General features: G+C 38.6%; 1 protein-coding gene across 1 annotated transcript in view; it reads right to left on the bottom strand.

Moving 5' to 3' along the window:
• KIAA0556 (KIAA0556 ortholog) overlaps positions 1-12859 on the bottom strand; it is a 57644-nt gene extending 44785 nt beyond the window's left edge. The window contains 7 exon segments of the mRNA XM_010022305.1: positions 1-44; positions 2104-2256; positions 3471-3732; positions 5754-5888; positions 8205-8287; positions 12228-12397; positions 12798-12859. The exon segment at positions 1-44 is cut by the window's left edge and continues 24 nt beyond it. Of these exon segments, the coding sequence (XP_010020607.1) occupies positions 1-44; positions 2104-2256; positions 3471-3732; positions 5754-5888; positions 8205-8287; positions 12228-12397; positions 12798-12859 (909 nt within the window).
• Between the last annotated feature and the right edge of the window lie 753 nt (positions 12860-13612).

The raw sequence follows: 13612 nt of genomic DNA, 5'->3' as shown, positions 1-13612 counted from the left end.
CTTTCGAGTTGCAGAAAGTGGGATTTCTGGTCGACTTAATGGTCCTGCCACCAAAAGAAGGAAGGAATATTCATTTGTCTGGAAATACAAGTATGGATCATTAAAACAGCACACATTTGAAACATCCAGTTCAGTTACTGACACAGGCTTTGCTAGCAGTCTGTAACCATCCCAAGCAAGGCTGAATTGCTCCAATTTGGTTTTATATTAAGATTCCAGGTCAGATCTACTTTAGACAACAGCTGAAACAGCGTCATAAGAGCAGGCAAATTGACAAATGAAAAACATAATTTTTATGCTTTAAGATTGTTTTGAACTTGCTTTATTCTGGTATTTAATGGAAATGCCATGTAACAGTCCGTTGAAAAAGAAGTATATGTAATTTCAGCACATCAGAATTTTTCAATGTAACTGGGGGGTTCAGCTATATTGGAGGAATCCACAGAGTCTTCTAGCAAAACAAGGAGTCAGGAGTTGCTATTTGCAAGGCAAAATAAATGACCTTATTACTTAAGTTGTCATCAAAATGCCCATACGCATCCCAATCTTCCAAGCAATCATGGAGAAATAGAAACGTCACAGCCTATAAACAGATTTAAAAGAAAGGAAATAAAATTTAACGATAGAGGATCCAAGACTGGACTAAAGAGAAGCACAGTGGTTATATTCAAGGACTTCAAAAGTCAAGGGAAGAAAAGGGACAGAAGCTGCACAGACATTTAGATCAAGTGAAAATATCGATGAATAGGCTGACATGCAAGTGTGCTAATAATGCTGCAGTGAGATTTACTAAGCAGGAAAGTAAAATGGCAGTGGATGCTAGTAACATGAAGACTACCTTGAAAAGACAGGAATTAAAATTGAATAAAGACTTGCATGCATTCACATTCTTTAAGCCATATGCCATCCACACTCATAAAAACTCTCAACAAGTATTAGTCATCTCTGCAAATACAGGGACAAAATAAAGCCCTTTTAATTTTTCTATACCAATCTCCCTGAAATTAAATTAATTTAACAATTTAAAGTTCTGGTTGGGCAGAAATAGCTCTAACAAGCACTATTAGAATTTGAGAAAATGCTACACACATCTTTGGAAAGTGGTCAAAGCAAGCATCTGCTCAGACAGATGGTGGGCGAGGGTCTCAAACCACAAAGATCTATTTTGAAGCCAAAAAGAATTAGCTGCTTTTCCTCAATTTGGTTTTCTGCCAATTAAGAAACTAATATTTTGACTTTTCAAAACCATTAGTTTTACTGCTATCTTGGGACACATCTGGATTTTGCTTCTTTGAAAAGACTATCTTAACCACAGAACATGGTAAGTCTGAACACTTTATCTCAGACCTTTCAAAAATCAAGTTCATCACAATTCTTCAATTAAGGACTGTGCTGAAATAAGAACTGCAACCATGATTTCAGGCCCTAGATTTGGGAGGTTATTGGTTTTGATTTTGTTTTTTTTAGCCCAAGTAAAGACCACACCTTAGCAGCAGATTTCTAGAATAAGCAAAAGTGCCTTCACAATGGTGTTCGCCAGTCCAGGAGAAACATTTTCCAGTACAGTACTAGGTACCAGCACATCTACCCAGCACTGGAGACTGACTTGCAGTGTTCAAGGTGCAATTCAAGTACAGTCCCAAGCAGCAACAGAGCTAGTTTTGCTGTGCTGTGGAAAACTAGGCCTTTATTGCTGTAAATGCATTGTGTTAGAATCTTCCAAAGTGTCAACTACTGATTTTGAGAAGCCGCATTTCTGTTAATACCACAGGGAACAGATCTCCATGAGGGAAATGGGAAACCCAGAGCAAGCACAAAGACTGAAAGGGAGAGGAAAAATTCTTATGCTGTGGAAGCAGAAAGAGAAGGAAGGTAGCAAAGATGCAACAGAAGACAAAAGCACGTAGGCCTGGACTTTCTCACAATTTTACTTGAGATAAAACACTCCAAGTGGTAAAAACAACAAGAAGAAACCCACAAAAAGAAAGACGACAACAGCTAAGAAAAATCACATAACAGATGTGTGCTCAAATTACATCTGAGCCAGAGGGCAAAAATGCACAAAAACTCTCCTGATTGACATCATATATTCTTATTTCTTACTAGGACAATTTTTCTCATGTCTTTTTCCCTGGTGGAAGAAATCAGCAGAGAATGGCCGTGTGATTTTATTTTTCACCACGACTGGTCTGACAGGAATGTACATTTCAGCATTATCTCTTCTTTTTGCCGAGAGAATTTGTTGTGGCTTCACTTCTGCAATAAGGAACAGAAAAATCAACTTCAAAGATTCGTAGGAGCAGCCAGCAGGGAAAACTCACTGGATCTTAACTGCTAATATGTCGCCTTGGCACAGTTAAAGTGATAACCTCCATCCTCCCTCCCTTTCATTGATACTGTTCTATACAGAAGTACATAGGCAAGGCTTGCACAGACTTAGTGAAATAAAATAAACGGTATCATTATAGGTTACCAGTAGATCTCATCTGCACCAGATATATACCTGCATTACTGTCAAGAAAAGCAAAAGTAAAAAAGAAGTCTTAAATAAAGACTAAAATCTTGTCTTATTTAGAATTTTCGGGGCGGGGGGGGAGGGTTGCCTGGTGTAGTTCATTTGCATCACAGCTTTGAAACCTCTCTGGAAAAAAAAATCATGTACTCTCCCAAAGACGTAGTTCTCACTGCTGCTCTCTCTTGTTCCTATCTCTTCATCTGCCTCTTCTCCCCATTCATACTCCACTCACCTCTATGATACTGAAAGGAACACTCCTTTCTTAATGCGTTCAGAGATTGCTCTCTGTTATTCCTATCTCTTCTTCTGCCTCTTCTCCCCACTCATACTCCACTCACCTCTATGATACTGATAGGAACACTCCTTTCTTAATGTGTTCAGAGATTGCTCCTCTTAAGTTAAGCAATAAGGAAAAAAAACCCAGCAACCCAAACCAAACCCAACCCAAAATGCATGAATGTATCTGAAATGAGGGGGGATGGAAGTTTGAGAAATACTGAATTCAGGTCAAGGTCTGGTTTCTGCCTGAACACTCTACTTTTAACAAAGTGGGGTTTTTTAAACAATTTTTGAGACCTAGTGACTGGTTTGGAGTTTGCACATTGACATCTCCAAAGGAGAAAACCTGACAAAAAGAAGTGGCTGATAGCCAGATTGATTTGCTTTCTCAAATTAATATATGTCTCATGAGGGATGAATAGCACATGCTATGACAGCAAGTAGCTAGCTATATGGGCTATACCTTTGCCTTTGCAAAAAATTCCTTACTCTAGTAGTAAGAGGATGCAAGTCTCCCAAATCACGAGATTAAAACAACACATTTGCTTAAGAGCATGAAAACTCATGAGAGTATCAAGTAACCATTAATGGCTAACCAGCAGCAATGCCCTTAAAAGTAATGCTGTCAGAGAATTATTATTATAGTACTGTAGTAGCGTATAATACACAGACTTACTACTTTGATCCTGGCTGAACTCCAACACAGTAAGGGTGCCAGAATCAAGGCCAGAACATCTCCCAGCATCCCAATGTTCAGAAGTTTCTTTCTGCAGTGATTTACTGCTGTGTAGCTGAAGATCTCCAAAGCTTGTAACTGTTTCCTCAGTGGAAGATGGTTCTGGAAACACATCTTCTTCAACAGAGTCATAATCATCACTAAGAGAGTCTTCGTCCATTCTTTTCTCTTCTATATTGAGTTGCAAGCTTCTTCTTGATGCCTGGTACAATTCAAACAGATTTGTCAGAAAAACTCAAACACGTATTTTAAAAGAAACAAATATGGAGGCCCTTCCTCCCTCTGGAGAAAGAAAATCATCTCATGAACTCAGAGCCATGATGTAGCTAAAAATATTCACATTCCTATATCATGTCCTCACTCCTCTGATTAGGACTTGTAAAGAAAATTCACCCTACAACACCTTTGTTCCTTCTCATCAAAATGCTTGCAGGAAAATTCTGCAGAGCAAGGAATTTTCATGTGCAAAACCAATTTTGGAGAGTAAGTTAGAAACAGGAAATAAGTAATGGAGAGGGCAGAGGCATACACTTTTCCAGTATCACACAGTTAGATTACCGTATCTTGTGGCTTGCTATTTGAAGACTAACTGCAACCTAGATATTCCAAATGCCTTCACAAGACTGCAAAGCTAATGTAGTAGCAAGTTCTTTATAAGCAAATGTATAGATGATAATAATCCTGTCTTGCACACACTTGTACTTCAAAAAACAGTAGAAAAGAGTTGTGGTCTAATGGTCTAAGCTTACAGTTTGCACAGATTTTTTAAGCGAAAACACTAACAGGGTTTTGGGAAAAAAAATAATCTATTTTGAAATTTACTGTGGAAAAAACCGCCTTGCCTCTCTCAGCATATGCCACAAACAGCATAGGTGGTGCTGGAGAGCCTTGTGCTTTTATGAATGCAAAAGGAAATCACCTTGCATGTCTTCAGTACTTTCTTCCCCTATTTTGTTGGCATTAAAGTTTTGAGATGAGTATAGGTAAGCAAACTGTATGAGCAAAATGAACACCTGAAGCATGCAGTGCATGTGCAGTTTGCAACGAAAGCTTCAAGCTGCTCTTCTGCTACAGATTACCCTCATTAGGATATTTGTGTTGACTGAAACATTATTACAAAGAGCAGGCAAACTTAAGTTCAAAATCGGTTCTATAAACAATCCAAGGCTTGATATTGAGCATGTCCTTATGATAGTCAAGACTAATATTTCTAGCTGTTTGAGAGGGAATTGTACAGGCTTTCTTTTAGTTTGAAACCTCATGATGTTCATTGTAACAAAACATTCAAGAAATCAATTATAGCTTCAGGAAAACCAAAATATTTCCATTTGGGATACAAAGAAAAGTGGGGGATTGGTTTGAAAGTTTTAGCTTACTACATACAAATAAATGATTATAAACATCCATCACTGTAAACAAGTTAAACTGGTTTGTAGAAGAAAAAAAAAACCCTAATCTGAAAAGCAATATAGGAAAGGCAAGCTAGGCATATATGCTTGGGAAGTTTGTCTGAGGTCAGTGGTAAGATCTATAAACAGTTTCATACATAGATGTTACTCCATTACCCAGAAAAGTTTTATTGATGTCATTAATTGGTTATGCAGAGAAACAGTCACAAATTTTTGTTCATTTATTCATTTTTCTTAGGGATAGGCCATTTGTGAAGTGTGCTGGAACAAACTGCAATTAGTAATCAAATGGAAGGCTGATCTATCAAACCATGGAGTTGATACAAGAACAATCCTTGATGGAAAGCAACTGTACTGACTATAATATTTTTAAAACTTCACTCTGACTTTTGTTAGGTAAAAATGACACACAATAATTTTAGCACATTATTCAAAAACTAAACTAAACCCAGAAAAACTTGTTGTTTAAGCTCGCTAACCTAATAGCCAAGAGTGACATTCATGTGGACAACCATTAAGTGAACTGGAAGAGTCTTCTTGCATGAAATACCTTGGTTCTACCCAACAGAGAAAATATTCTACCTCTTTAAAATGGGACTTAAGTGTTATACAGTGTTGTTTACTGAGGTTGGATTTTCAAAGTAATTTTACTTTGTCTATTTTTTCCTTATGTCACATCTCATTAATGCAAAATCATCTAGTGAAAGAAACTCTATATACTGGGTTTACATGCTCTAGTCAAGACTGATACCTAGACTCATTCACATTTTAATTGACACTACCATGAACAACAGAAGGCAACTGCCAATTGTACCTGTGAGTAAGGGAGAGGATCATCACCATTTGTCTCCACATTCAAGCTTTCATATGGTTCAAAATCCTCGGAGTACTCAAGAGGAGGTTTAATGCGGAGTTTAGCCCCCTTTTCTGTTTTTATCTCCACAGTTTTCTGTTAAAAGCAGCATTCAAAGAAATTATACATCTTTTGTGCTACCAGCAGTACAAAAAGAATAATCACCACATTTTACATAACAATATCTGGCTCAAGTGATGCTTTTCCCCTCTGTTCTATAGAAGGTTTCTGTCCTCCCTGAGCTCACCTTTGGGTCCCTGTGTTATGGCTTAACTGCACTAGTCAGACGCCCCACCTGCTGCTGCTATGCCCAGAGTGGGTCAGGCCCAGCAAACATGATGTGTTTGGCACCAAAGTGAGTGCCCATTGGGGTTCACCCCCTCACCTCAGCAGGTAAGTGAAAAACTGATAGGGCTAGGGACACAGCAATCAACAAAACAGCTGCAGTGTGATCACTTCAAGTGATCTGTACAGTATTCAAAACCTGACTGGACACAGTCCTGGGCAATCTGCTCTAGCTGACCCTGCCTGAGCACAGGGATTGGTCCAGATTATCTCAGGAGTTCCCTTTCAACCACAATAATTCTGTGATTCTGTAATGTTTGTGTAAGAAAATGACTACTTGAAGTAACCACACATTTTTGAAGATGTGTTACTCTTGTGTATATGAGGGGGAAACGTTATGCCATAAGCATTCAAGCACAAACGTTATGCCATAAGCATTCAAGCATAAAGACTTCTTTGCCTTTGTAAATATCAGACACAGCTATGAAAGTCATTCAAATTAACTTGTTTTACTTCATAATTAGGATGCAATCAAAGTATGCACATTGTCAATTACTCAAGCATGGTTGAAGAGGGGTAGAAGATTTGAGAAACTCATCTTTCTGTACCACAGAATTATTTGTAAGTTTTTCTTCACTTTTGAATTCTGTTACAGACAACAACAGAAGAGGACTGTTGCATTAAAGGTAAAGTGTGATCCAGAAGTCTGTGCAATGATTCTAAACTTAGTTATCTGGTGTTCATACACTCTTCTCACATTTTGTAACTGCCAGGAGCAGAGACATGCTAAGGCAGCCTGGCTTCTTCAATAAGTCTATCTTGCCACCTTATAGCATACCTTAGCACAGCCTGTGTTTGACAGTTTGAACATGAATTGCTAGCTGAGAAAATTCAACTAAGCCGTAAGGGTGACAAGTAATGCAGCCTTGCAACTTGAATTTGCAATATTTGCTGAAAGAAAGAAAACCTGCATGATATGAACACTTGACCTGCAGTGACACATACCCCTGATCCCCAGTCACTCAAGCATGGACCTGATATCCAGCCACGGCAATTGCTAATCAGGGTAATTATTTGGGTGACATGTCTCAGTTGTTCAGAATTCACATTCAGGACAATTTAAGTCAGATCCTTCCTTAGGCCAAATGGAAAAAAAAAACATTGATGTTTCTCCAGGGAATCAACAACTATGTTATCTAATGGCTCAAAATTTCTTATGTGCAGGGATTATATTCTCTATCAGCAGGGACTTTTGTTATCTAATGGACAATGGAAACTATATGATTATTGCCAAAGAGAAGTAACTGCTTGGCTGGAGAAGAAAGAGTTAAAGAAGAAACAAAGTACAATCAAGCAGAAGAACCCAGCTGGCTGAGGAGAAAGCATAAGATACCAAGACACCTGGCTGAGGAGGAGAGAGCATAAAGATAAGAGACTGGCCATTCGGGGACTGGTTGTGAGAAAGCGAGCAGTGTTAAACAAACTGTAAGTCAGGAACTAAACATGATAGGCTACAAATAGAATGGTATAAAAGCTAGAGCAACAGGCTAAAAATAATTGTTGTTAGAAAGGTATAAAAAGTTAGAGCAGTAAAGCGATTCACTGCATGAAGATGCTCTGTGTCCGTGCCTTCATCCCCTCATCTACATGCATCTTCCTCTATTCCGATCTACAAGAATCTGTCACAAAGTACAACTCAAGCTACACAAATTATACCTCTGTGCCCCTTAATACTATTGCAGGGTGCAGGACAGCAGTGACAGGCAGGGATGTTTCTCCAAAATGCATTTCTCCATCCCTTGCACTAGATAAGCTCTCTAGGCTTGCCATCAGAGGTGTCAAGCAGCGGCTGTTCTGCTGGAGGACAGGTTGAGCCAGTCATGTCAAGGGTACAAAGGTTTCTATTACAGACATCACTGAAACCAGACCCTTTCAATGCAATTTGCCTCTTCAGGCTTCAAAGTAGACACAAAACTGGTCAGGGTATCATTTACATTGTCAGTCAGTATCCATACCAAACCAAGACTCAGCTTCTACGAGAGTCCCTGCTGCCCACTATCTACTAGTTGCAACCAATTACTATATAAGAATTAGTTCAGAGATGCATTCTTTCAAGCTGTTTCCTACCTGAAGCCAACCTCTGCGTTGTATTTTCCTTGGTACAGTCTGTATGCTGTGTTCTTGCAACTTTCTCTCTTCTAGCTGGGCTGCTTTTTCACAACAGAGACAAGAAGTAGAAGACAAAACAGAAATATGGTATTTGACAATATACACCTTAGTTTACATTCTTTTCTTCTCCTCCCTCCCACTCCAATAAGGACAGAAGAGTAAGTCCTTGACATGTGAATGGTATCAACAACTGAAAAGGCAATCCACTTCAGATACTGGCCAGCTGTGTATCCGCAGCACAAAGGAGATCCTGTCCTAGACAGGAAGGGTTAATAAATTGTTTAAAGATACATTAGCTTAACAGCAGCTGAAGCCCCATGTTCATTGGTACAGAAGGATAGAAATACGTTCTAGAACAGCGGTATACATCATTCATTCTAACTCCTAGCTGGGTAGACAGTAACTTGTCTCAGGAAGCCAGCTGATCCCAGCACCCATGCTACTGAAGGACAAACAATCATTTTCATTCATTTCTAAGGCAAGCAAGAGTTGGTTCCAGAACTTCTGCAAAAATTCTGTGCATGGTCAATGAAAACCAAGGGTTCCTGTGCTGGAAATGGTCCCAATTTACAGTGGAACAATGGTTTTTTTATTAGATGCTTTGATTGAGACAAAGAGACAAACATCTTGCAGGACACATCAGCACCCTCAATGGAGCAAGGACATCATCAACACTCTCAAAGGCATCCTAAATAAAGGCATCTCATTTCCTCCTATGCCCAAGACAGATTTACAGCTTCCATTTCTTCTCAGTGGAGAAAAACAGCTGATGCAAAACCTCTTTTCTTTAAGCCATAATTTAATGGTCACCCTAAGCCAGCAGAAACTGGCACTACCAATAAAAGAAGCAGTTGTCCTACATAGGTCATAGAATCACAGAAAGATTTAGTTTGGAAGGAATCTCTGGAGGTCACCCAGCCCAACCTTCCATTCAAAGGAGGGCTTACTTCAAAATTAGATCAGGTTGCTCATTACAACTTTCAATGTCACATTTTCCATCTATGTTGGCCAACCCTACGCACACCTGTGCAGTGAACTGTTCAGAGAATTCATATGGGCAAGTTTTGACTGAGGAAAAACATAACAGAAAGATCACTTCTAACTGTAGTCACTTGTGCAATCTGGTTCACCATGAGATTGGACAAATGCTGGTACAGGCAGATAGACCAGGCACAGGGCAGGACCATTCTTGGGGGAACAGCATATGCTTTTGACATTTTAGAGTTATCATAAAATTATAGAGCAAGAAAAACGAGATGTTCTATTGCTTAAGCACAAAGCATCTGTCTCTTAGGCCTGAAGCAGGACTAAGTACAGAGGGGAAAAGGAAGAAAAACAGCCCCTCCAACTAGAGGTCCTGCTACTCCGTTAGGCTATTCTTAAGTAACTGCAGAAATACTCTGCAGTCAGCAGAGTATTGCTGATTGCTGTATTAATGCTGATTGCTATGGGGCTTTTCTGGCACTGAGGGTGAACTGCCCTGAGATTACAATGCTAGAAGTGAGGTCTCACTCAGTCACTGCTTTGGGACAGAACTGGAAGCATCTTTCACCTCCTAAGCAATGCCCCAGAAGGCCACACACATACTACACATTTAAGTAGGAAAAAGGGACAGGGTAGGACTTAGGCTACCAATGCTGAGTATCTGGTTCTCTCAATAGTTTGAGTATTTTGTGATGGATTCATGTTATCAGGTTTCTCTAAACCAGGAAAAACAATAGCTCAAATCCCAGGCAGAAGTTAACACAGCTGAGCTAGTCATCTGTGCTACAAACATTACTTTAGAGCAAAAAAATCCTTCTCATGGGGTGGATGGGATGTGAATACCAACCACTGCCTGTTTCATCACACAACATAGGCTCACTGGTGTCATTCCCTTGGAGACTTGAGCTGACAGTGCTTATTCTAGTAGCCAGGAACTGACTAGTACATCATCAAAATACTACTTGTAATCAAAGGAGATCCCATGCTATTCTTAAGCCACATGTTTGTGACCACACTGACATTCACTGGAAGTACGTACATGGCTGTGAAACTATGTATAGGTTACACATCCAAAGAAATAACAGTATACCTAGAGACCAGCTTCACTACCTTATAAGCCCATCATTTAGTTTAATTCAATTACTAAGCCTAAGCGCAAAAAGTTGATTAATCATTATTATCATTAATGACTCCTAGGGAACACAGACAAAGAAAATAGTCCAGACAAATAGGTTTATGATGACATTTTCAGGAACCACAAGGAGGGATCTGTGCCCATTCTGTATTACCAAGTATCACACATGCCTATTTTTTCAGAGAAGACTAATCCCATAGATGGGTGCTTTAGAAGTAATAAATGATGCAATAACTCTTATGGGAGATGGATAGAGGAGAAAACTCAGTGCTGTATCTCAGCTAGAAATCATTTCTGTAAGTAAAATCATATTCAGTCACTGAGAAGAAATGCCTAGAAATGAAACAGACCACAAATTGCTAAGGTACTATCCACCCCCAGGCAAGAAGCTTATACAGATCACCACTGACTCCCACTCTGGACTCTGGTGGCAAAATCAAACAGAAGAAGAAAAATGAAGAGGATAATGATTCAGTTGGTGCCTCGCGCTGCAGCTACATGTATTTAAAATACACACATATTTTTATAAAAAAAAAAAAAACACTGGATAGCTGAGAAACAGCAAGACACTGAGTTCTCTTCTATAGAGATAATGCTACTGTCTCTAGGTTGATGGAGTTGAGGAACAGACTGCCACTTAAGTCTTTAAAGGTCCCTAAGGCACAATGAAGTACTCTACCTTAACAGAATCAAATGGCATTAAGTGACCATAAAAATAAACAACTTTATTAAGCTTAGAGATAACAGCTACGTAGCAGGACTTTAAGAGGAAATTTCTTTTTACAGAGTTCAATTACAGCTGCTGCCACAATGTCCCTGCACAATTTTGGACCAAAAAGACACTTAAATGTGAAAGCAAGTAGTATGTAAAGGAAAAAAAGGAAAAAAATTAGAGTAACTGTTAGAACAGTTACTAGAAGTTAGTTTCTAGTTCTGTTGAGATTAATAAATTTTCAATTGTAATAAATTATCATACAAGTAACCTTTGAAACTCTTTGTCTTCATTTTAAGTGAAAATAAAGCTTAACCAGCCACTACCTACACAGCAACAGATTAAAAAAGTATAGCCTAAGATAGACTGGTTGTAGCAAGCGTAAGGACAACAGACTAAGGTTGGTAACCTCCTTTATACAGGAATTTAGTAAAATCAACTTTATTTTCATTATGCTAAATTCTATGCTAAATAGATCAGCTCAGTAAGCTCACACTTCATACGTTCATATATGCAAAATTATTCTTGTCACTACACTGCTCTCTATAACAGACTTATACTAAAAACAAAATCCACATTTTTAAATAAAGCCAGCTAATCACTGGCAGAAAATGGTAGATTTTCTTTACTTCAAATATTTAAGTAAAGCTTAGCTGTCTTTTTCAGACAACTATTACAGTTTAAACATGATTTATGAGCTTAGTGCAGCTATTACTGGGTATAATTTGATTATAGTCTGTGTCATCAAATGTCATTTGTGTGCAGGACACCAGACTTAGATAACACTGCAGTCCCTCAGATTTTAAAGCCTATTAAGAGTGTTATATATCAAAGAAAGGTTTACCATTTTTTGACACTGATAATTTATACACATTTCTAATTTTCCAGCTTTAGATATAACTACTTAACAAACGGAGAGGCGGGAAGTTAAACTTTGGAATTAGTCAGGGATCAACTGAGAAATTGATAGGGTGCTGCAGACACCATTTCTTACATACAATCAGCTTAAGTACTCTGATGAAAGAGTCCCATGGAATTTCATTCCACCAAGCTCAAATGCTGCTGTTACGTTATCACCACCTGAGCAGTAAGAACTATAGCTCTGATGAGTAAATGTTTAAAATCTCTGTAAAACTCTCATGTAACTCACCATTTGTTCTGGTGGTCTCCGTCTCATTTTTAAGGCAGCGATGTGATTTGATTTTTCTGCGGTAATTTCTCCTCTCTGAATTAGCTCCATTCAGATACAGAGAAAATCCTCGTTCTAACTGCTCCAGTTTGATTTGTAGGGGATCCTTTCTTCTTAAACGTTCCAGTAACCTGAAGTAGAGAGGATAATATAATTTATCCTTACGCAGTCCATATACAATCAGATAAGCAATAAATACAAAACCATACAGTGTCATGAAGCTGAAAAATATGTTCCCAGTTCAAACTACAAAAGTCTTCCCTCCAAACCATAGAAAAAAAACCCTATTGTATTAATAAATTTGTCAATATTTTCAAGTATGCTAAAAAAATAGTGATCTCCTCTAGAAATAAGAACTTTGATGTACCCAGCAAACACAGAAAAGAGAATCACCGAATGCTTTAAAGCACAGCAAGTCAGACTTTGCATCACATTTAAAAAGCAAGTTCTTAAACTAACATTCACAACTGCTGATATTAGATACTATATTAGTGCACAATACTCAATGGTGATAACAATGCTGTATCTTACCGGTTTCTCTGCTGAAGGGAAATTAAATATTCGTCATGTTTTTCATCAAAGTCAGTCACCATGTCCTTAATATAAAACTGAAACAAGAATATAATTGTCACATGTAAGTATAAAAATTATTTATTACAGAGTACTGTGCCATAAACTATGTTCCCTCTTCTACAAAGCATAAAATTGTCAGTGCAGCGAATAAAGTTCCTGAAGAACAGAGGAAGCTTCACTTGTTTTACATATTTTTCAGAACCCTTCACCATCTTCACCAAATAGATTAAAAATATGAGTTTATAATCCAAGAACTGACAAGCAAGTCAATTCTGGGGCACAAGCATAAAGGGGCATGCCCAAAGCTGTAGGATGATTTTCCTGAATTGCTACTGTTTATAAGGTCAGTTAATTCTAGAACACATTTGCTACACAGGCTGTATACGTGTAAATCGTCTAATAAAATATTTTACCTTGCTTGCCTTTGAGGAAATATGAATTTTTCCAGCAATTCCCACCAAGTATCCCAGAGTCACTGCTGCAACTTGTGGTAAGGTGCCCTCTTACACACTCAGCAGCTTAAATTTACCCCCAGAACGTTCAAGTTAGTTCTGAACAAAAACAAACAGAACAAAAAAACCACGACCCAACGAAAAAGATTTAATTAAACAAATAAAACAACCCCCACAAACCAACAACCAACCCCCTCCCCCCAATATTCGGTCTCTTACCGACTGCGAGTTCTCTGTTACAGTACTGCCCGGCCCGCGGCTCGGCTGAGGTAACGCAGCGTGCGGGCTGATCTAACAGCTCTCCCGAGCGGCAGAGCAGGG

Source organism: Nestor notabilis, unplaced genomic scaffold (assembly GCF_000696875.1).
Source record: "Nestor notabilis isolate BGI_N333 unplaced genomic scaffold, ASM69687v1 scaffold12959, whole genome shotgun sequence".
Taxonomy (NCBI): Eukaryota; Metazoa; Chordata; class Aves; order Psittaciformes; family Psittacidae; genus Nestor; species Nestor notabilis.
Note: the sequence above shows the minus strand (reverse complement) of the source record. Positions and strands in the feature narration are given on the sequence as shown.